At 47.3% G+C, this 23,842-nt stretch overlaps 2 protein-coding genes across 11 annotated transcripts in view; both read left to right on the top strand.

Moving 5' to 3' along the window:
* The window catches only part of MTMR14 (myotubularin related protein 14), a 42,726-nt gene extending 39,275 nt beyond the window's left edge, over positions 1 to 3,451 (top strand). For 5 of the 9 annotated variants that reach the window (XM_036877519.2, XM_036877529.2, XM_036877522.2 and 2 more), the window contains one exon: positions 2,838 to 3,451. In XM_036877519.2, the coding sequence (XP_036733414.2) occupies positions 2,838 to 3,021 (184 nt within the window). In that variant the 3' untranslated portion in view covers positions 3,022 to 3,451. Of the gene's footprint in view, positions 1 to 2,178; positions 2,195 to 2,837 lie in introns of all 9 variants that reach the window. The other 4 variants (XM_036877523.2, XM_036877526.2, XM_036877521.2 and 1 more) reach the window with 3 other exon arrangements.
* A 1,138-nt stretch (positions 3,452 to 4,589) lies between these two features.
* Positions 4,590 to 23,582, top strand: CPNE9 (copine family member 9). Of its 2 annotated transcripts, XM_036878378.2 has the most exons (20): positions 4,590 to 4,819; positions 5,358 to 5,398; positions 5,514 to 5,560; positions 5,654 to 5,757; positions 6,215 to 6,251; positions 6,686 to 6,762; positions 10,094 to 10,157; positions 10,268 to 10,371; positions 10,600 to 10,704; positions 12,066 to 12,107; positions 12,441 to 12,516; positions 12,625 to 12,678; positions 13,079 to 13,140; positions 13,852 to 13,898; positions 14,653 to 14,834; positions 15,101 to 15,228; positions 20,417 to 20,519; positions 21,089 to 21,146; positions 21,517 to 21,590; positions 23,174 to 23,582. In XM_036878378.2, exons 1-20 carry the CDS (start codon positions 4,752 to 4,754, stop codon positions 23,357 to 23,359), a joined length of 1,659 nt encoding a protein of 552 aa, XP_036734273.2. In that variant the 5' UTR covers positions 4,590 to 4,751; the 3' UTR covers positions 23,360 to 23,582. The 2 variants fall into 2 exon arrangements, with proteins under 2 accessions (XP_036734273.2, XP_057362935.1); XM_057506952.1 differs by lacking the exons at positions 5,358 to 5,398; positions 5,514 to 5,560 and having other exon boundaries at positions 5,623 to 5,757.
* Positions 23,583 to 23,842: the final 260 nt, after the last annotated feature.

Genomic DNA, 23,842 nt, shown 5'->3' with positions numbered 1-23,842 from the left:
AGCTGGCCGAACTGTAGCTATAGAAGATTCTATTTCTGTCCAAGGCTTTGCCTGACATGAGAATCCTTTGAAAGCAGAACAGTGGGGTAGTGAAGGTAGGTGTACAGTGGAGACCAGAGCCAGAATAGAGCTGGGTTAAGCTGAGGGCTATGCTTTTCCAGAGCCGAACCAAGGGTTCCTTGCCATCCCCTCTTCTGTTTTACTTCTGGTCAGGAAATAAAATTGGATGGGAATACTAAATCCCAAGCATATAAAATTCTCTCTCTTCAAGGCTCTGATACTGGTCTTCCAAGTCTTACAGTGCATCTACTTGAGTGGCTGCCTCCATGGTAGCTCCCTGTCCCCACCTGCTTTGTTGCTTCATGTATGTAAGGCAGGGGAGACCCTCTGATGGTCTGGGAGCAGGGCCTCTTTCTCAACTGTGGCTACCTGAGAGCCTTTGTCTCCCTACTGTGGGCTGAACTAACCTCAGGTGCTGGGGATCCATCCCCACCACCAGAATCTAGCTCATACACCCACCAGTGCTGACAGGTTGGAGGCAGGTTGCCCTAGGGTATTGAGCAGGATCCTTGCAGAGTTCAGGTAGGGGCTAGACTTTGGGATTCCAGGATAACAGTCACTGACCCTGCAACTAGGGAGAGGCCTAAGGACTCCAGAGGCCACTACTGCCTGGCACAGCTGTCTCAGTAGCCAAGCCCTTAAGCCTGGAAAAAAAATTTTAGATTTTTGAAGGATTAAAAAAATAGTTGTCTGCACCATTCTGTAGGGACTTGATACTTAAGCCAAACTGGCCTAAGAGCCATCTCTGGAATGAGCAGACATCTTTGCTCCCACTTGGTAACACTCCTCCCTTACCTGGCATTAGCCACTGAAGCAGACAACTCAAGCCCCAGATCCTGCAGTTGATACCTTAGGCAGTTGTCTGAGCTCCAACCCAACCTTCAGGTTCTGGGAAGTTCCCAGAGGACAGCTAGGTTTTGTGTGATCTCTTGGCTTCGAAAATTGCCGGGAAGGGGTGGAGTCAGGGTTGGTTTCTGGTGAGGCACACAGTATGTGGATACAGTGCTTGGGCTTTGTTATCAGAGAAATGTAGTCCAAACCCTAGCAGCTCTGCTCATCAGCTATGTCTTTGGGTGTCAGCCTTGACTTCTGTAAGCCTACTAGATCATCTCTTGGGAGTGAATGGTACTAGTGTAGCTCTAGTCCTGCTTGCCCATTGCCTGCTGTGTGTCCTCAAGTGGATCATATATCCTCTCTGTGCTCCAGTTTCCTTGTCTTTAAATAGGTTGTGATCTGTCCCCACTTCTGCCTCCCAGAAATAGAGGGCAGTGAGAATGCATGTGCATGGACCTATGGATGTTCCCTGTAAATACAAAACACTAATCTGAATTCCTCCTGGTTATATGCTGTAAGGAAAAGCTGAAGAAGTACACATGGCCTACAGCCTATATGAAACCTGCTTAGTAAAGATATAAGGCCACAGGTCTTCCCTGAATGCCAACAGACACTTTGGAGTTATTTAGGCACTTGCAGGAATCCAGTATCAGCTTCATTTTCTTAATGCTGCTGCGAGAGCTATTTGACTTTCTTTTGCCCTAGAACCTGCTGCTTCACTTTCTCCCTCTCATATTCTGTCTCTCTGTCTCATACACACACACATCACTCTCCCCACTCTACTTTCCCTAGGTCTGTTCTCCCCATACTTACCCCAGGACTGTCGTTTATCCTCATATCTCCATCTGCTCCCCCAAGCCCTGGAGTGAAAGTCATTTGGGCTTGGGAGTTGGGGACATTACTGCTGCTTCTGACAAATTCCCAGAAGGGATTACTCAGAGATTGGTCTCCTGGGGGAAATTTTGGAGCAAGGTTGGTGGTCAGGGCTACTCTTAGTGAGGGAATCTGAGAACTCATCTCATGTAAGACTGTGATTCCTGGAGAAGGCTCTCCAGGAAACAGAGGGAACACTGTGAGTTCCTGACCTTTCCTCTGATTCCACATCCCTCCCACCCCTAGACTTATAGTCCATAAGCATACCTTTTAGTCCAGAGGTTGGGTGTAGCTGGTACATCAGGCCTTTTCTATTAAAGACCCTTCAAGGTGTCAGTCTCATGTGGAATTCATTCTTTCATAAAACTGAGTTTTCATGCACTTGTTCTCCTTCTTGATTTGTAATTACAGATCAAGGAGAGAAGAGGTACTTCCTGTCTTCTTCCATCTGTGATCAGTGCCTGTAGACGCCAGGGAAGAAAAAGCAGATAGAGTGAGAAGAGCAGCCCTGCTGGAAAAGCCAGCACCCTCCTAGCTGTTTGCATGGGAACCATGGTGACTGAAAATGTAGCTAGAGCCTCAGAGGTTTCTAGTGAGAACCCTGGCCTCTCCAGGGCATGGCCAAGTGATTCTTCCCAGGATGTTCCAGGTCCTTCAGCCAAGAAGGCTGAAGCTTTTGGTTGGCCAAGGCCTGATGCCTGATCTTAGGGTCTCTCCTTGGTCTTAGGTGTAAGACTTGTGCCTCAGCTTGTTCTCAGGAATGGAAGCCAGCAGTGGTTGGGGCAAACTGTCCCCTCCCTAGTCATCACACCAATGGTCAGTTTCTCAACAAAAAGCCAGGCCTTTGCCCAATAAAAGGTGCTGCTTCTAAGTAGGAACAGTAGCCTGAGAGCTGAGAGGAATGATTTAAGAGAATGGGGCCAAATATTTATGCCTGAACTACAAGGGTGGTATGGCCACAGGACATATGCTGGCCTTGTGCTGGTAAAGGCAGAAGGACAGGCAGTATGGCGTAAGGATGTTGGATCCTTTCCCAGGATAATTCTCCCTTCCTCCCTCCCGCCCCATAGGCTTGCAGCCCTGAGTGAGCGGGAGACTCGGCTGCAGGAAGTCCGCTCAGTCTTCTTGGCTGCATACAGCAGCACAGTGGGGCTTCGGGCAGCAGCCCCCAGTCCCTCTGGTGCCATCGGGGGCCTGCTGGAACAGTTTGTCCGTGGGGTCGGACTTCGGGGCACAAGCAGCAACACGTTATGAGGCAGCCAGGATGTGACAGTTTCCTGTTCCTCTCTCACCTGAGCCCTGAGTGGAATCAAAGCCATGCCTGGCCAAGGGGTACTTGAAGGCCAGGGGAAATCTCCTTACTCCCCGTTCTCCGTCATGCACCTGGCAGCCCCAGAGTCAAGCAGGGCCCAGGACAGGGCTCTCCAAACCCCAGCTTCCTGACAAGTGACTGCTACCCCTCTTGTCATTGCCTCCCACCCACCCTAGTCTTTGCTGGGATTTCCATCAACTTTAAGGACTGGGTGGGGGGTTTTCCTTGTGGCTTTGTGGAGGCCTGGACTTCACGAAAGACACCTCCCTCCCCTTCCCATTCTTGTTCCCTGGGGAGGAAGGGGTCGCCTGCACTGAGAATGAGGCAGTTTGACACAGATCCACAAAATAAATTCCGTCTTTTTGAACAGCTGCTCTCTTGCATTCTCATTTGGTTGCTGTCTTTGTGGAATTATTTGAAAGGTTCTCACTGCCCTTCTGCTGGAAGAAGGGGGTTAGGGTGGGAGGCAGATGAAACAGGAAGAGAACTGGAGACTTGGGTATGTCTCTTAATTCCTGAGCTGTGATAGTCTTCTCAGTGAAATGGGGATATGTTACAGGCTGTTAAGGTGGGAACAGTGGTCCTCAGGTTTAAGTGGACCCTCGTCACCTGGGGAGCTTGTTTATCCTTACAGATTCCCAGAGCTGCCTGAAATTTAGATGTGGGTTTGCTGAGGTCTTCATTTAGTGGGGATACTTAATTTTTAACAAGTCTGCAGGCAGCACAGTCCTGGTACAGGTGACCTGCAGCCTCTGCCTATGGAGTCCTCTGTGGTGGAGGGACTGCCTTCCAGGGCTTTTGAGGCAGTAATTGGTGTTGGGACAGTTGGCTCACCACCATCCTCATCTACAGTGTGACCTACAGTAGGGTTGCAGCCTCACAGAATGTGTCTGCATCTCTAACACCATAAAGGCATGCAGGTTCAAAGACCTGGGCAAAGAGCTTTGCAGTGCTGAAACTGCTACCATTCGCTGAGCTCTAACGCTTAATACAGAAGAGGTCATCTGTGTGAATGCCCAGAGAAAAGAAAGAATACTAGGGAACATTTCTTGAGTACTTACTGTGTACAGTTGCCTGTGCTAAATTCTCCCCATGGATTGTCTCAATACAATTTTACAACACCCCAAGTAGGTGCTATTACCGCCTTTCTACCAATGAGGAGACTGAACCACAGAGATGTTGAGTGACTTGCCCAAGGTCACACAGCTAGTAAGAAAAATGTGTAATTTTTCCTATTCAGAGACCTAGCTGGGCATGGCAGGAATGGGAAGGGGAGAAGCAGATAGTTGAGGGAGGCCCCTCAGGAAGAACAGACGCCCCAAAACCTTAAACACTGCGCCTCTCAGGAGACTAGGGTTTCTCCCAGGAGAAGTGCACTGCGAGGGCTCTCCCAAGGTGTGGGTTGCTGTTGAGTCTGGATAAGGTTCCCGGCCGGCTCGAGGCTGCTCCAATGGGGCGGGGGCCACCCGCAGGGCCGGGCGGGGCTGTGTTGCCTTCTGAAACCGCAGCCGCCGGCGGCCACAGTCAGGGCGCGAGCGGCGGGAGCGCACGGAAGGCTGGAAGGAGTGCAGCCGCCGCCGCTGCACATGGGCTGGCCCCGCGGCTGCCGCCGCCCCTAGTCCCGGAAGCCCCGGTCTCAGCCTCCCGCGCGGCTCCGGCCACTCGACCAGCCATGTCTCTCAGCGGAGCCTCTGAGCGCAGCGTCCCGGCTACCAAGATTGAAATTACCGTGTCCTGCCGGTGAGCGGGCCACCCTGGGGAGGGCTTAAGCACTGCTCCAGCACCAGGCGGTTCCGGGGCTCGGCGCGCACAGGGGCTATACCCCGCGGGGAGAAGCATCCGGGACCGGAAAATCGCGAATGCAGACTCGGTAGTCGTGGGCCGGTTCGGAAAAGGGATTTACTTGAACAGCCCAACCCGCAAAAGAGTGTTCTGCCTGCGGGTGCAAGGGATGGGTCTCGGAGTTCTAGTAGGATCTGGGCCCCCGGGGGACAAGCTCTGGGGGCTAATCCCTCCTTCCTGAATCCTTAGAGACAGTGTGGACACGTACGCATCCAGTCTTTAGAGACAAGGTTCTTGGGCTATTTCCGGTGCTGTCCAGGGTGCTGACAACGCCTATCTACAGGCTCCCCCCACCCCCAACCCCAAGCTGGTAGTTTTAAAGGGGGAGGTGCGGTTTTAGCCCCTTGCCTCCCCCGGTGCCCAACTCAGAGCAGAGTAAAGGCTGTGGGATCCAGGACGACCCACCCTCTGTCCGCCTGTCTGTCGCTTTCTCTAGGAACCTGCTGGACCTCGACACCTTCTCCAAGTCCGACCCCAGTAGGCGGCACTAGGACCGGGAGGGGCGACTTGGGGTCCGGGTGCGACTGAGGGGCGGGGAAAGGGTGGGGCAGACCTGACGTCCTTCCCTCCCCGCCCCCGCTCCCGCCTGCAGTGGTGGTGCTCTACACGCAGAGCCGGGCCAGCCAAGAGTGGCGGGAGGTGAGTCCGACAGCCCTCTCCCAACTCAAAGCCGCTCCCGGGAATCACCTGACCCCTTGCAGGCCCGGCGCTGACTCTCCGCCCCCCACCCAGTTTGGACGGACCGAGGTGATCGACAACACGCTGAACCCAGACTTCGTGCGCAAATTTGTCCTCGACTATTTCTTCGAGGAAAAGCAAAACCTACGCTTCGATGTGTGAGCCCCGCCCAGAACTCTGGCTTGGACCGCCCCACCTGGCCTCCCCGCCTGCCTCCTCCCGGGACCACTATGGTCTCACGCCGTAGGGCTCCGAGATAGTCTTAGCTCCGCCCCCAAGCCTGGTTTGGCCCTGCCCTTAGCTCAGATCCAATCCAGTTCATTCCCCAGGCCTGGGCCTGCCCACAACTGCTCCCTAATTTAGCCCCACCTCGGTCTAGGTCCCGCGGTGACATGATTACCCCACACGCGACACCAGGCAGCTGACTAGGCCTCTACCCAGGCCTGACTCCCTCTGACCTTGACTCCTGCTCCAAAGGAAACCCAGGTTGAATTCGGGTCTAAGGCCGACCCTACCCTTCACCCACAGTTTTTAACCAGAACTTGAAACCCGACCCCCCCTTTCCAGGCTTTCTCCCACCTGCCCTATCCCACACTGATTCCACTATCTTCCCAGGTACAATGTCGACTCCAAAACGAACATTTCCAAACCGGTGAGCAAGCGTCCCCTCGTGGGCTGGCCAGGCACACCAGCGGTGCTCAGTGTGTTAAACGACCCTCCCCCGCAATCCTCCTACCCTTCAGCCGTGACTCTACCTTCTCCTGCCCAAACCCACCCTCCCAGCCCCCCTCTCCTGTTCGTTTAACAGCCTATGACTATTATTTACTGCTCCTCTTCCTTCTTGGCTGCCTCTGGGACCCACAGAAGGTGAGGTTGAATGGGACTTGGGGGAATGGCAGGACCAAAAAACGGAGCTTGCCTGGAGACCCCGCCCCTCTCCATTAAAACCAAGGCCAGGCAGTGGTTCTTGCAATGTCCCACCGCCCGGAAACACCCCGGTCCGTGGGGCAGCAGCATCAGGGTTGGACTGGGTCTCTGCACCCCCTACCCCTCCTGTCCTCACTGACTCTGTGCCCCCCGGTGCAGGATTTCCTGGGACAAGCGTTCCTGGCCCTGGGAGAGGTGATCGGAGGCCAGGGCAGCCGCGTGGAGCGACCCCTCGCGTGAGCTTAACCAGAAGGGGTGCTGGGGAAGGGTGGCACCTCCAATTTCTTCTTCCAAAGATGCTGCTAACCCAATAGCAGGGAGGCTGGGATCCACCCTGGTTCGGAGCCTTCAAATGGCTCCCATTACCCTTGTTGGGAAGTCCAATTTCCAGGGCTTTGCTTTGCTCAAGTCAATCTCAGGCCCAACATATCTCTTTCCTCTTTTACTAAGTCTGATTCAACGCTTATGGTGTACTTGCAAGCTCTTCTTCTACAGGAAGCTTCCCTCACTAAATCAAGTCGTTTGGAATTCCCATTACATTCACTCACTAAATATTTATTAACACGTTTTGTATGCCATACCCTGTGTTTGGTGCCAGGGATTTATCCATTCCACAAATACTCTAGGCATATACTCTATGTCAGCCATTATTAGGGGATATATTAGTGTGAACAAAACAAAGGTTCCTGCCCTCAGGGAGCTTATAATATAGAAGGAAGGGGAGAGAGAACAAAAGACATGATAAATAAGTGAATTATATAATATAGAGACATAATACCTAATAGGAGACATTAAGTGCTATGAAAAAAGACAAAAGCCGAGCAAAATCAGGGGGATTGGAAATGCTGGGTGGGTGGAAGTTGCAATATTCAATAAAGCGGTTGAATAGGCTCCATGGAGAGGTACTTGGGGAGCAGCAACCTGAGGGAAGTAAGGGAGTAAGCTGTGCAGATATCTGAAGAAGGAATGTTCCAGGCAGAGGAAACAGCCAGTGCAAAAGCCTGATAGGCTGAAAGAGTAAGCAAGGAGGCTAGTTGGCTGTAGCCAAGTAAGCAAGAGGGAAGCAAAGAGGTGAAGTTGGAGAATTAACAGTTAGGGCCTTGGAAACACTGTGAGGACTTTAGCTTTTACTCTGAGTTGGCAGCCACTTGAGGGTGCTGAGCAGAGGGCTGACCTGATGTGATGATGCTTTCAAAGGATGATGCTGGCTGCTGAATTGAGATTAACCCTTGGATGGACAAAGATAGAAGCAGGGAGCTATTGTAGTAATCCAGTGTGGTAGCAGTGAAGGAGAGAAGTAGTCAGATTCTGGATATCTCTTGAAAGTGGAGGCCAACAGATTCCTGACAGAGTGAATGTGGATGTGAGAGGAAAAGAGGAGCTGAAAATGCACCAAGGCCTTTGGCCTGAGCAACTGGAAAGACAGACTTGCCATACTGAAATTGTTAGATAAATAAATAAATGAGAGAGGAGTAAGTTGGAGGCAGGGTTGTTCAATCAGGTTCAGTCTAAGTTATTGAATTTCATGATTTTTATTACCCTTCTGAGAGGATATGTCAAAGTTCTTTAAGGCCTAAGACTAGATGAGATCACCAAGGAAGTGAGGAGAGAGAGAAGACCAAAGACCAAGACTCCATGAGTTGGAACTAGAAAAGGACACTGAGAAAGCATCAATGAAGTAGGAGAACCAAGAGAAGGTGGAGGTGTCCTGGAAGCAAAGGGAAGGACATGTATCAAATGAGAGAATGACCAGCCATGTCAAATGCAGCTGCAGGTCAAGTAAGGTGAAGATTGGTTATCAGCCATTGAATTTAGCAAGATGGGCTTGCAATCTTTTAACATGAGAAAAACTAAACCACATTTATATGTTAATGGAAATGACACAGTAGAAAATGAAAACTGACAAAACAAGGGGAGAATTGCTGAGTGATGTCCTTGTGCAGGCAAGAGGGTGTGGAATGTAGCACACAGTGGAGGGGTAAACAGGCACTGGATACTCATTTATAGCAATGGTAGGAAGGCACCATAGTGCAGGTGAAGATCCTGGACGCCAGGGAGGTACAGCTGTTGGTCTGTGGACATTCTCTTCTGGTTGCTTCCATTTTGTCAGTGCAGTAGGAAACAAAGTCATTGACTGAGAGCAAGGATGGGGGAGGAGGCTTTTCAGGTTTGATGTGAGAGGAGTGAAACTGCCATCTAGCAGAACAAAAGAATGTAAGGACCAGAATGTATGCTGTGATTGAGGACCCTCTTGAGGTTTGTGGCCATGCATTTAAAATGAGACCAGTTATTATGACTGTATGTTCTCCTGTGACAATACTGCACAGGTGCAGTATGGGTTAGGCAGAGCATTGGATTTAACTAGGTCTGTGTTTCTGCCAGTAAGTATGCTGAAGTGAGAGAAGGGCAAGAGAAAAGAGGTAGGATGCAAGGGAGTGATTATTATAATCATTGACTGGAATTCACACTGGGTGAGGAGATAAGGGAGAATATCAAAGAGGCAAAGAACAGCAAGAAGGCAGTAGAATCAGTGACAGGTTCTGGATGTGCAGCTGCAGAGTCCCTGTGCTCATCACACTCCATCTTTTCAAAGCACAAAGAGTCAGAGATCGAAGGAGCCAAAGAAATGGTTTTACATCTTCATTTTAAAGATGAGGAAAATCACATAGCAAGTTGGAGGCAGGACTGGAACCCAGGACACTCCTGATCTAGCTTTGTCTCTGCTACACTTTGGATCCCTTTGGGGATGAGGGTTTACAAGTCCCTTTCATCAAGACCCTGACTGCTTGGAGACCCAGGGCTACCACATCCAGGTTAAGAATGGGTATCCTGCTACATCCTGGTATGCACTCTTCAAGCATACAGAAGTGTCCCTTCTTGGGTCAGGATAGGATAAAGCTTCCTTTGTCCATTTCATTTCACAGTTTTCAGGAAGCACAGCATCTTTGATCTAATAAAACAGGTTTTTGGCTCAGGATCTGGATAAAAGTTCCTCTCATTCAGGACTGCTACATCACACTCAACTTGCCTACTGGCTTTGACATTCCACCTCTCCCTGGAAGCTCCCTGAGGGCAGGGTCTAGCAGAGCTAGAGAGTGCCAATTGACCAACCCATACCTAGCCCCAAGACTGGCACCAAGCAGATATCAGGGTCTGCCTTGAGAAATATAGCCACCTCCGCATCAGTAAAGTTTCCCAATTGCTTTTCCTTCCATGCATTCATTCACATCTCTTCACATCCCTGAGATGTAGGCATGATTCCCATTTCATAGAGAAAACTAGGGCCGAAGGAAAGGGGAAATACCTTGCCCAAGACTCTAAATCTTGTCTTTCCCATGCTACCACTATGAGATATCTACCAGGACTAGGGTAACCCCCTTCTTTCCAGACTACAGAACTCTCCCCAGTCAGAGTCAGGAACTTCCCCACCTGGAGCTACCCAGGACAGAAGGGGACACATTTGGGGAACTGTTAGTAAATGGAAAATTGGCCCACTGAAACCCAGGTTGAACCCCAATCCTTGCTGCCTCCTCTCCCTCCTCACAAAGAGGATTTTTCTGTTTCCAGGGGTGTACCAGGCAAGAAGTGTGGGACCATACTGCTGACTGCAGAAGAGCTTAGCAATTGTCGGGTCAGTAAGGGCCACATGCTAGACCCACAAGGATCCCTTCTCTCCCCAAACTCCCTTTAATGGGCTGACTGAGCCTATGGGTAATTTGAACAGCTCAACTTCATCCCTAGGACATTGCCACCATGCAGCTGTGTGCAAACAAGCTGGACAAGAAGGACTTCTTTGGGAAATCAGACCCCTTCCTTGTGTTCTACAGGAGCAATGAGGATGGCACGTGAGTCACTGCCCTCTCCAGTGATGCCTCCCCTCCCTCTGTCGCTTTTAGGTTGGGTGTGGGGTATATCAGACTCCACCAGAACCTGGGCTCAGAATTCACTCAAGGCAGCACACAATATGCGCCTACTAAGTGGGAGGGCGCCAAGAATCTCCAAGGATATCAGGTCCTATCTCTGGGCTCAGTCCTACCTAAAAGGCAGAATCCAATCCTCTTGCTTCTCTGCAGGTTCACCATCTGCCACAAAACAGAGGTTGTGAAAAACACACTGAACCCTGTGTGGCAGCCCTTCAGCATCCCCGTGCGTGCCCTATGCAATGGAGACTATGACAGGTCTGCTTCAGCATAAGCTAAGGAGTAAGGGGACAAGCATATGAGAATGCAGTTTCTGGGCCCAGAATGATGGCAGAAGTGTCATAACAGTGTTGGAGGATCATGATCAGTGAGACAGAGTTTTGGGACTGGACATGGGTGGATGGGGAAGCAGATGAATAGCCAAATGGACAGATAGGTGGATGAATGGGTAGAAGAAAGAGCAAATGAACAAATGAATGAGTAGATACAAAGATGGCTGGTCAAGTGGACAGAGAAAATGGTGAATGGATTGATGGGTGTGTGTATGGCTATATAAGAGGACTGGTGAGTTGGTAGAAGGGGAGATTGCTGAATGGATAGCAGATGAATGGTTAAGTAGACTGGTGAGATTAGTGGATGAACATGATGAATGGGTTAATGGATGGATAAGTGAATGAGTGGATGGATGGGTATATGAGTGATTGGCAAATGGCTGGAGAGGCAGAGGGATGACTGGAAGAACAGGAGGATAAAAAGGTGGGGTGATAGGTGGACTGATGGATGGACAGATGAATGAATGGTAGATGGGTGGATGGATTAGTGGATAAAATTAGTTGACAGACTTGTACAAAGTTGATGGATAGTCTGACCATATGAACTAATAAATGGGCAGTATGAAGATAGGTGGGTGGGCACATAAATGGATGATGGTTTGAATGAATGATCAGATGGACAGACATCAGATGGTTGGGTGTTTGGTTGGATAGATGAATGGACAGATGTTTGCATGCATCAGTGAATAAGTGAATGGCAGGATGTATAGTTAGATGGGTGGATAAAAATAAGAATTAATAGGCAATGGATTGTTGAAAGTATCGGTAAATGGGTGGCTAGATGAATAGACAGATGGCTGATGGGACTGCCACATAGGTAGATGGACAGACATATGGGATGATTTAGGCATAGTAGTTAAGTACAGGGTTTTTGGAACCAGGATGTCTGAATTAAAATCTCAGCTCGGTCATTTACTGTTATTATCCTTAGTCAAGTTACTGTTTTTATGTATCAGTTTACTTATCCAAAAATTAGAATAATAGTACTTGCGTCATAGGATGGTTATTAAATAAAATGAGACAATCTGTAAAAGTAATGAGACCCATGCCCGGAATATAATAAGACTCAGTAAGTGGCAGTAGTAGTGGCACTAGTGGTAGAGGGAGTAGACGCTTATGTACATGCACAGACCAGTGAATGGCTAGGATGGATGGATGGATGGGAGGAAGGTTGAAGGCAGCAGGTATGGGAGGCCAAGAGGATGATTTGTGAATGGTTAAGTGGGTGGCAACATCTCTAGGATTTATCATACACACCAAGCCTGTGTTTTATCTCCTGCATTTCAGAACTGTGAAGATTGATGTGTATGACTGGGACCGGGATGGAAGGTAGAACTGCCCCACGTAGTACCACCTCCTCCTGTATCTAACCCAAACGGTTCTCTGTAATGTATAGAACATCCAGTAGGAACCCCAGTCACCTTGGGAGCCCGGAAGGGTGATGCCAGATGCCAGAACCTTGGGTCCAACTGATACCCTCAGTTGTCTCTCTGGCACACTGTCTCTTCCCTTCTCTTCCCCTTAGCTTTGCCCCTCTTCTGGCCCCAATCCAGTGGCCTGCAGCCCAGGTAGAGGAAAGGGATTGTGGGAATAAAAGACTGGTTTCAGGCCTGGTTCATGCCAGCAGCAGCTGGTGTTCATCCACCCCTGGCCTCCTTGCAGCCACGACTTCATTGGTGAATTCACCACCAGCTACCGAGAACTGAGCAAGGCACAGAACCAGTTCACAGTCTATGAGGTGAGCACTCCAGCCCTGTCCAGGTTTCCCAGGCTCTCCATCCCAGCGTGCTCAGTTCATAGCTCCCTTCCTCTGTTTCCCACCATCACTGCTATCCTCCTTACTTAGGTACTTAATCCTCGGAAGAAATGTAAGAAGAAGAAGTATGTCAACTCAGGAACTGTAAGTGCTCCCTGGCGCTCTGGCCCTCCGTTGATCCTTCTGTCTCTAACCTCACTGACATAGCATGACAAATGTTGAGGGTATGAGAAGGCTGTGAGCACAGATTACTCAAATATGGTAACATTGGGTACAAGGTGGCACCATTTAAGGTTTTCTTTTGTTTTGTTTTCACCTGAGGAAATTTTTTATCTTCACTCTTCTGCAGAATTTTTTAAAACAACTTTAGTTGTATTTTCCAGTTTAATATACTTTTGGAAATCCAAATGTTTCTGACAGTTTCCCTTTTTTGCCCTTTCAGAAGCTGGACAGGGTGGGATGGGGTGGAATCCTGCGCCTGTCTCACGTCTGCCATCCCAACTGTGCTTCCCAAAGTAGCAAGGCTGTCTCTTCTGTCCCACAGGTGACGCTGCTCTCCTTCTCTGTGGACTCTGAATTCACTTTTGTTGATTACATCAAGGGAGGGTGAGTCAGAGACCAAGCTCTGGGCTGAAAGCCCAACGAGCAACTTCCCAGTTCTGAACCTTAGTGTTGTTACTTATGAATGCCGAGGGTCTAATGAGATCACAGAGATAAACACTTGGCAAACTATAAAGTGACCTGTAAAATGCACAGTGTTGCCCATCTTAGTTCTCTTTATGGACTTTTCATTCATCCCTAGCTTGCAGTTCCCCCTGGGAAGATGCCAGACCAGCAGTCTTCAAAGGTGGTGCCAGTACCTTGACTAGGGCCCAAACAAAAGTTATGGTCAGGCAAGAGGCAAAGGCCAAGAGAGACAGAAAAGTCAGGCAGATTATAGGGGACATTCACTTGGTTCAGTGATGGAAGGTAGACTTGGGAAAGGTATTTTCCTTCTCTGGACCTCATTTTTCTCCTGTGTAAAATGGAGATGTTAATTACTACTTCAGGGTAGTAAGGGCTAAGTTAAATTACATAAAATACACTTGTCACACAGTAGGCATTTAATTCTGCTACCCAAGGTGTGCTCCGTGGACCAGCAGCATCACTTGGAAGCTTACTAGAAATGTAGAATCTCAGGCTCCACCCAGACCATCCAAATCAGAAACTGCATTTTAACACAATCCTCAGGTGATTTGTATGCATACAGGCGTTAAAGAAATCCTGCTATAATAAGTATTAGTCCCTCACTTCTTAATCCATCTACTTCCCCAACAGGACACAGCTGAACTTCACAGTAGCCATTGACTTCACAGCTTCCAATGGTGAGGCATGAGTGGGGGAATAGGTTGTGGAGGAATTCTAAGAAAGTCGTTAGGGATTGGCCTGGATTCTGACTTGGGGATGAGTTCACCTACTCAGGAAGTCCAGGCTTGAGGCAAAGCCCAGCCAGTCTAGTACTGGGGCAGGAGTGTTGGAGGGAGATTATTGGGCATAAGAGTGGGCGGAGAGTTCAGGAAAACAGGTGGGTAAATGGATCAAAATTCAAAGAATAGTTCAAGAAGTAGATGAATAAATGCTTAAATGGGAGAAAATGTGTGTCAGGAGAGATGGGTAGGTGAATGGGTGGTGACTGATTACTGGGTGGGTAGACAGATGAACAAACACCGGGTAGATGGGTTGGTTAGTGAATACAATGGTTTGAACCAGTGGATGCATAGATGGGTGTGTGGGCGGACAAATAGACAGATGTTTAAATTGGGGAAATAACAGGTAAGTAGATGGAGGAATGGGTGAGTGAACAGGTGAATGGATCCATATGAGGAAAGACAGACGAATAAATGGAATGGATAGGGATGGATGGCTGGGTGGGTGGATGGCTGAATAAGAGAATAGAGATGGATAGAGATGGATAGACTGAAGACGGATTCATGGCCAGTGGATAGGTCCGTGAATGTGTGGGTAGGTAGGAAGATAGATGAGTAAGTGAATACATGGATGATTGGGTAAAATAATGAGGGAATATATGAGATTAATGACCAAGGTGACCATAAGGCTGGGACTCCTGTGTCCCTACAGGGAATCCCCTGCAGCCCACTTCCCTGCACTACATGAGTCCCTACCAGCTCAGCGCCTATGCCATGGCCCTGAAGGCAGTGGGAGAAATCATCCAGGACTATGACAGTGACAAGCTCTTCCCAGCCTACGGCTTTGGAGCCAAGCTGCCACCAGAGGGACGGATATCCCACCAGTTTCCCCTGGTATAGTATGAGCCAGAACCTATACTCCATGTCCTGGCATCTGGCCCACCAAATGGTGAATTTCTCCTATTTACATTTCTTCTAAGTGTCAAAGACCTGTCTAGGAGCAGGAAGTTATGGGAGGGTGGAAGAGCAGGGAAGGGAGCAGGACTGGAGTTTGGAGAGGAGCATGAAAGAGTGATGGAAAAAGGAAGGATCTCTGGGATCAGAGCACTCCTGGGTATAGTCTGTGTGGGCTCAGCCTAGCAGGGCCTCTTTCCTAACAGAACAACAATGATGAGGACCCCAACTGTGCGGGAATTGAAGGGGTTTTGGAGAGCTACTTCCAGAGCCTGCGCACAGTGCAGCTCTATGGGCCCACCTACTTTGCTCCTGTCATCAACCAAGTAGCCAGGTAAGGGAACTGGGTGTGTGCTGGGAGGAATAAAGGGACCCAGACAGGGGACCAACTTCCCAAGGATAGTCAACCACTGTTGGGTGAACTTGGCCTCTGGGGAGAAGATGAAAATTTCAGTGTTGGCCAGTACAAAGAGGTTATATATTGCCTTATTCTGGGATAGAGAGGGTGTCAACAAACTACCCCAACCCCACTCTCTGGGAACAACAACCCAGGCCTCAAGTTTGGGGAAAAGAGAGAGGGGCCTACAGCACAATGGCTAAGGCACAAACTTTAGCTTGGGACCTGGAAGTGATCCTGGCTCCACCACTCACTGACCACGTGACCTTAAGCAATTTAGCCTCTCTAAGCCTACATTTAATCCCTGTAAATGGGTGGATAATAATAATCCCTGTAAATAATGGATACCAATAGCACCTTCTTTATGGTGTTACTGGGAAGTTAAAATTAGATGACAATGTAAGACTTACTAGTACAATGTGTGGCGCACAGTAAGTGCTCAGTGGATGGCGGATTAAAAAAGAGAAGAGTATCTTCCTTCCTAATTACAACCCTTTAGTAGAATTCATGCCTCATATTGAAAATTACCGAGTATCATAATTCTTCCAAGTGGTAAAGATACCTCAAGACAAATGCTGGGCATAGAAGCCACAGGGCATAAATCTGCAAAGAAGTAAAAAGCTAACCTTTTCAAGGAATATTGCTTCTCTCTCACTTACCAACTTTACATTTCCCTGTATGGCCCCGGAAGATGACTGGTTAGCCAGAGACGGGTAAGATTCCTCAAGGGAGGAAAAACCTAAGACAGGCACAGTCGCAGGGGGGCCATCAGGTGAGAAATCGGGGATCAACAGAGGTGAGGCTTAGAACCTCACCCTCCCTGTTTTGAGAGAAATCTTCTGCATCTGTGGATCTTTTGTTGCCCTTGTCTAGCTTGGATTAATACTTAGTCTATAGGCACAGACCTGATCATCTACATTTGCCCTCTTACAGCACTAAATTATGTTTTCTACCTTTATCTTGCATCTACCTACCACTTCTGCATTTTATTTTAAAAAAAAAAATAATAATAATAATAAGGGGAAAATGTGGGATTCACATATAAATTAGGTATAAAAATCAAACGAATAATCATATCTGACTTGATTGTTTATAGTTCATGATGCGTGATCAAAACCAAAAGATTATGTGATATGACTGCCCTTGCACTGTTCACCATGTAAGAACTTATTCACTATGTAAGAACTTGTTCACCATGTAACAACTTGTTCGTTATGCTTCAGAAGATTGGAGACTGTTGAGAATTAAGCTTGGGGTTGATTAATGATTGTGCATTGAGTCCCCTATACAGAATTTTATTGTTGTTAACAATCATTTGATCAATAAATATGAGATGCCCTCTCAAAAAAAAAAAGAGAGAGAAGAGTAACTTCTGAAAATAGAAAAGTAGCTCCAATTTTCAGAATAAAAATATACAAAGAAAACCCAGACCACATATCAAAAATTTTTTTAAAGTACAGGTAAAATAAAATGACAGAACTAAAACCAAACACATCGATAAACATAAATTGGATGAGCTCACCTATTGAAAGGTTTTCTGAATGAATTTTAAAAGGTGGACCCTACTATCTGCTGAAGAGAAAAGACCCAGCTAAAACAAAGCACCTCAGAAAGGTTGAAAGTGAAAAGATGAAACAAAAAGAATAAAAGTGGAAGGATTTCAGGGAGATTTGTATATCCATAGATTTCCTTTTTCTCTAATAAAAATGTGTATATTCTCTAATTCATAATGAGGGTAATAGTTTAATTATAAAAGTAACATAACATTGCTATAGGAAATTTCAAGGATGGAGAAATGAAATAAGAAACTGCCCAGAATACAGCCCATGGGAATGTGGATACATACATTGTTCTTGACAGTCTTTTCCTTATGCATCCATAGTCACAGTCAAATTACATGTAATATTTCACTAATGGTTTTTTCACTTAATACTGGAGTCTGAGCATATTTTTTTGTTATTACTAAATGGACTTAAATATTATCTTGGGCAAGATCATTGATTCATTCATTCAATAAACATTCAGTAAAGGGGCAATGTAGCAAGAATGTGGCTGTGGAGCCAGACTAGCGAAGTTAGTACATCCACACTAGCTGTGTGAATTTGATCAAGACTCTTAACTTCTCTGTGCCTGTTTCTTCAATTGTAAAATGGGGATAGTAATATGCACATCATAGGGTTGTTATGAGGACTAACTAAATTAGATGACTTAGAACAGTGTCTGCCATATCATAAGTACTATGGGTGTTAGCTATTACTGTTACTATTATTATCATTATTATTATTCAAAGGGCATCTGCTATGTACTCAGTTCTCTGCTGGGGCACTGGAGACTCACAGATGAATCAGATCTAGTCTCTGCCCTTGGGAGCTCCTGCCTTGGTGCAGGAGACAGAAATATAAATAAATCATTACATTCTGTAGGCCAGAGCTTCCTCGACTTTTCCAGCAAGTTGCCTGATAGCAAAGGCAAGTGACTGTTTCCCTCAGGGGAATCTAGGGGCACAGCAGAAAGCATCCAGGCTGAAAATGTCTTTGAAGTTCCCATATTTCACTTTAAAAATTCATGCAAATTTTTTATTCTTCTCACATTGTGTCCTTGTTTGCTTTAATTTGGGTGGGGGGAGGAGGTGTTTTAAGTGTACTTAGAGTCCTTTAGCCTTATCCACAGATCATACAGTAGAATAGATGTTCCAGGTATCCTATGGCCTTGGGTTCTTCTGGACATACATGCTGGTACCTCAGGGGTGGGAGAACACATTTGTCAGGCAGTATCCTAGAAGGCAGAGGGAGAGGAATGGCAGGATATAACCTAGACCCAAGGCAGGGGACTGTTTGGCTGGGTGTAGAGGGCACACTGTACTTTATCAGAGGTGCAGAGTAGGCTTGGCAGAATGAATCGCATGTGAAAAGCCCAGAGGTGTGCAGGGACAAGCTCAGGAAACAATACACAGTATACTATGATCAGAATGTGTGCTCTGTATGGAGGTATATATGATATAAAGAACAGGCCCAGAATAGAGAGTGAAGGAATCAAAAGCTCAGGCTTTAGGCTCAGTTGGTCAAGCATGGGTTTAGATCCAAGCTTCAGCACCCTTTGATGATGCTACTTAATGTCTCCAAACTTCAGTGTTCTCATTTTTAAAAAAGGAATGAAAAATGTGCCTACCTCATAGAATGGTGGTGAGGATTAAATTAGATCATGTATGTCAAGTGTGCAGCTGTGATTTTGATGACCACAGATGACTCTTCATTGTTTCCCATTTAACTGCTAAGTGGGGTACAGATTAGCCTCCCCCAGCCAGTCACATACCTCCAGGTCTAAACAGCCTTGGGAATGCCAAGTACCTAAAACCAAAGATGCCAAAGATGTACCTCCCATGCCCCCAAACCCTTCCATGCCCCCTACTGCCCCAGCTCACAAATCCCTTCATGAATGGGGCCTAGCTCACTGCTCCAGCCTCACTTCTCTTTAGTCTTACACACACCTCCTAGAACACACTCTCAATTTACACTCATTAGTCCCTCTCTCTGGAATATTTTTTACTTTACATTCCCACCCTTCCCTCTGCCATGACCACCACCTTCACACAGCTAACTCCTCCTCATTTTTTAAGTCTTAGGTTAGATGTCATGTCCTCAAGCCCCTAACCTCAGTACATCTTAGCCTGTAAGCATCCATCTCCCCCATGCCCATGATATCTTATTCTGTGCTACAGCTTAGCACCAAGCTTGGTGCCTAACACACAGAAGGTGTGCAATGACTCTTAGTAAAATGAGTGACAGGAAAAAGTACTAGTACAGGCCTGTGAGGAGGCTGAGGTCAGAATTCAGGAAAAGAGCAGGAGCTGCTAAGTAAGATCGTGACCTGCTTGCTCCTACCCTGGACCCTGGGCAAACTGAGCCATAACTATTTGAATTCTCCACTCTCACCATGCTTTCCTCTGATTTTTTTGTTATCAAGCTTAAATACCAGCACCATCTAATAGAACATTTTGCAGTGATGGATATGTTCCGTATCTGCTGTCCAATGTGGTAGCCACCAGCCACATGGGAATTTTGAGTACTTGAAATATAGCTAGGATGAACAAGGAATTGAATGTTTAATTCAGCTTAACTTACTTAATTTAAATTTCAATAGTCACATGTGTCCAGGGGCTATCTTATTGGATAGTGTAGCTCCATCCTGTCCAACCCACACAGGGCCTGAGACTAGAAGTCAAGAGACCAGGTCTCTTTTTTCTTAAATGGCTCTCTCAAGGTTTTGTTTTTCTTATATGGAAAATAAGGGGACTGGACCTAATGACTTCAGGAAGTCCTTTTCAAATGGAAAAATCTTGGATTCAAAGACTGATGGTAAGAGAAGGAAAAGGAGTTCTGGGAGCAGCTGTTAGACTGGCTGAGGACCCACCAGTCTAGGCAATGGGATGTGGTCAGCAGAGAGGAAAAGAGAGAAAAGAAAAAGGGTGAGAGGTGGAAAATGAGGTCTTCAGTATTTTGTCTTGCTCTTGAATAAACACCAACATTTTTCCCAGGGCTAACAAAGCCCTGTATGGTCTGGCCCCTGCCCCATCTCAGCTATGTGGTCCATAATGCTTCCCCCATTTTCTGGGCTCTAGACAGGGTGAGCATCCTTCCATCCCATCACAGGGCCTTTGCCTATGCTGTTCCCTCTTCCTGGAATGACCTCCCTTCACTTAGCCTCTCCTTCATCCTCAAACATTGTTATCTTAAAGAACCCTTCACTGACCTCCTGGACCATGTTAGGATCTCCTATTAGACACTCTTAGAACACTGTCACAAGTATAATTTTATACCTATTTCTGTGATTCTTGGATCAGTGTCACCCCCTGAGAGGGCTGGGATGGATTTGTTTTTTCTCACTGTGTACCTGCAATGCCTATCACAGTATCTACCATAGTAAGTGCTCCATAAATGTTCCTGGAGGGATGGCAGGTAGGAGCAGGCAGGAGCAGGGAGCCAGGTCTGGGGAAGAAGTATATGAGCTTCAGAAACCCCAGTCCCTGCCTGCTGCTTACATGCTGGCTGTGGAAGCTTTAGGGGTAGGATGTTCCCTTGGTGTCTCTGGGCTTTCAGCTAGATTCTAATCTTGGCCTCTTATCCAGGGCTGCAGCCAAGATCTCTGATGGTTCCCAGTACTATGTCCTGCTCATCATCACTGATGGGGTCATCTCTGACATGACACAAACCAAGGAGGCCATTGTCAGTGTGAGTCTGAGGAGAAGGGGTTGGCAGGGAGAGGGCACCATTAATGACTATGAAGGGGTTGAGATTTTACCATACTTGCAAACTAACAAGTTAATCTAACAGTTTCATGGATGCTGGCAGAAGACACAAGACTCCTGGATCAGAGAAAAAGGACTCTTGTTATTCTTAGCAATAGCAATAACGAGTATCAGCATTTGCTCTGGTTCTCTAAGTCCCAATTTCTACAGGATTATATAACCAGATCACATCTGTACCCAAAGTGGGTTGCATTACAGGACAGAAACCCTGAGCATAGGGGACCCAAATACTTCCCTTTAAAGGTTCCAGTGTGAGACATTTTATTACACTAGACAGTAAACAAACCTGCCCTTTGCTCTAAAGGAAGACTCTATATCTTTCAAGGCTGTTTGACTCGTGGACCTCCTTGAAAAGATAGCTGGAACACAAGGAGTCAGTGCCTCTGCTTACAAAATGTGCCAAAATGTGACACACACACAGAATTATCTCCCAGTAGTCACTTTCCTTGTTAGGGCCACTCACCCTAACCATTTACCCTTTCTCCTCCATAGGCCTCCTCACTGCCCATGTCTATCATTATTGTCGGTGTGGGACCAGCCATGTTTGAGGGTGAGTAGGATAGGGGTGTCTGAGTGGAACCAGTAACTGGAGAAACAGGGAAGGATCTGGGCACCCAGGCCTGCCTCACAGAAAATATAAGATGGATGCCTGTGTTGGACCTTGGCCAAGTCACAGACCCTCTCTGAACCTGTTTCCTCATCATAACTGAGGCCACTGGGGTTCCTGGGAGGATGAGGATGCATGGGAAGGCATAATAATAACTCCACTAGAAATAACAACTCCGCCTAATATTTGTTGGACTTTGATACAACCATTAAGCATTCTCATGGTGACTGAAGTGGAGCTAAGAAGTAGGGGAGGTGGGCAGCATGGGTTGGTGTGGGAGAGGCCAATTAGCTGAAGGGTGTCTTTTCTGCAGCAATGGAAGAGTTGGATGGTGATGACGTGCGCGTGTCCTCTAGGGGACGCTACGCAGAGCGGGACATCGTTCAGGTAACCTGAACAGGGGAGAGGAAGTCATGGAGTCTAAAGGCCTAGTGGGAAGGACAGGCTTGATGGATAGTCACTCTTCCTCACTGCCTTCTTAATTATCTACCTTTCTCCTTGTCACTCTTTTAGCCTTCTTGCATTCATTGGACAAATTACTTTTGGGAAACAGGCAGGTTGCTGCAGCTATTGTGGATCCACAGTGTAGGAGACCCCCAAGTACTCCACCCTCTAATGGAGGCAACCAATTATAATCACAGCTAAAATATCTCATTAGATGTGATAAGTGCTCCTGGGGAACAGCAAATACCACTGCGAGAACCTACAGAAGGGACCTGACTTAGGTAGGGTAGTCAATGAAGGCTTCTATGAGGAAATGACATTTCAGCTGAAACCTAAAGGAGGATATAAACATTACAAGCAGAGGAGCAGCACCTGAGAAGGCCCTGAGCCTCAGAAGAATTAGTCCAAATATGGAAAAGAGGCCAGGGTGGCAGGATCACAGTGAGTGAGAAAAAGAGGGAGCCAAGGCCTTGGTGAAGATTTGGGGGTTTTGTTCTAAAAGATGGAAAGTTCTTGTAAGCATTTTACACAGAGGAGTGAGATGGTCAGATTTGCATTTTAAGAGGATGGCTGCTGCATGGAGGGTGGACTGTTTGTAGCAGGATGGGAGAGGAGAGAGGTAAACCCATTAGTGAAGAATCCTTTGAAGTAGTAGAGGGGAGACAATAGGGATCTGGATAAGAATAGAAGCAGTGAGGATGAAGAGAAAAAGCAGGTTAAAAAAGTTAAGAAAAATTTAAAGGAGTTGATGCTTTTATTAAATGGTTATGGGGAAGGAGGGTGGCTTCAAGGATGACTCAGTCATCTAGCTTGAGCGAATAGTCTGATTTACTAGGAAGGGAAAAGCTGGAGGAGGAACAGATTTGGCAGAAAGGGCTAGAATTTAGTTGTGAACACATTGGGCTTCAGGTATCTAAGACAACTGAATGGAGATGTGATATGAGCAATTAAATATGTGGCTCTGGACCTTAAAAAAGAGACCAGTAATGGATATATAAATTTGGGAGTCATCAGTGAACAGCTTTCAAAGTCATGGAAGTGTATTAAATCACCCAGTAAGAGAACTAAGAAGAGAAAGGACCAGATATAGAGATCAGGTAGACAGAGTAATAGCAGAGGCTGGGGGACAGGAGCATCCAGAAAGAAAGGTAAAAACCCAGAAGAGATTGGTGTGTTGGGAGTGGGAAATGTCAGAGAACATTATGGCCAAATGTAATGGAAAGCTAGAGAAACCAAACAAAACCAGGACTAACAGTTATTGCCACTGGACAGATACGGGAACATGGGGCTGCTACATTAGCAAGTGCAAGTTCAGTAGACTGTGTGAAGCCAAACTGGAAAGGGCTGAAGGTGAACAGAAGGTGAAAAAAAGAGTGGGGAGAAAGCAAATGTAGAAATCTGTCCAGGGGAAGAGAGATAATATGATATTTGGAAACAGACATTAGGGGTCAAATAGGAAGGCTCCCTACTGCCTCCTCTCCCCTCTCCTGGCCACCACCCACACCAGTTGTCTGTACCTGTCTCAGTTCGTCCCATTCCGAGACTATGTCGACCGGTCGGGGAACCAAGTGCTGAGTATGGCCCGACTAGCCAAGGACGTGCTGGCTGAGATTCCAGAGCAGCTGCTGTCCTATATGCGCACTAGGGACATCCAGCCTCGCCCCCCACCTGCTGCCAATCCCAGCCCATCCCCAGTTCCAGAGCAGCCCTGAAGAGCCCACCTACACCTATCCAATGCCTAGCCGTGTGCCCACCTGCACATCCACTGCTTCTGCTGAAAGCCAGAGGTATCTGGAGCCCTGGACCTCACTGGGAGGCCAGCTTGGAGGATTGGTGCTGGCTGGTCAGATCTTCCACCCCCTCACCCACAGAAGGGCCTGGCATTGTCACCACCTCCCTGCCTTCATGACTGTAATAAACCTGATCTGTACTCCACCTCTGTCTCATGGGTCATGGAGAGGGAGACTGAGAGACCCAGGGCCTGGGACCACACTAAGAGAAGGACTAAAATGGACAGCTTCAGCTATGGTTCCCTCCCATGCTAATACACATGCATCCAATCACTTCTTCAGACATTCTTCAAACACTTTAAAGAAACGGTAAGTAAAACTGTGTGCGTGTACAGTTTTTCTGAGAAGAAAGGCCTATAGCTTTCATCAGACTTTCAAAGGGGTTCCTGACCTCAAAAGGGGCTG

Source organism: Manis pentadactyla, chromosome 1 (assembly GCF_030020395.1).
Source record: "Manis pentadactyla isolate mManPen7 chromosome 1, mManPen7.hap1, whole genome shotgun sequence".
NCBI lineage: Eukaryota > Metazoa > Chordata > Mammalia > Pholidota > Manidae > Manis > Manis pentadactyla.
This window is presented reverse-complemented; position numbering and strand designations above follow the sequence as displayed.

Bases quoted from the DNA above. Each gene is read 5' to 3' on its own strand.
- CPNE9 (XM_036878378.2), top strand. From the start codon at position 4,752: ATGTCTCTCAGCGGAGCCTCTGAGCGCAGCGTCCCGGCTACCAAGATT. The intron at 6,252-6,685 runs GTGAGCAAGCGT...CCCCCGGTGCAG, and splicing joins AAACGAACATTTCCAAACCG to GATTTCCTGGGACAAGCGTT. The intron at 12,679-13,078 runs GTAAGTGCTCCC...TCTGTCCCACAG, and splicing joins AGTATGTCAACTCAGGAACT to GTGACGCTGCTCTCCTTCTC.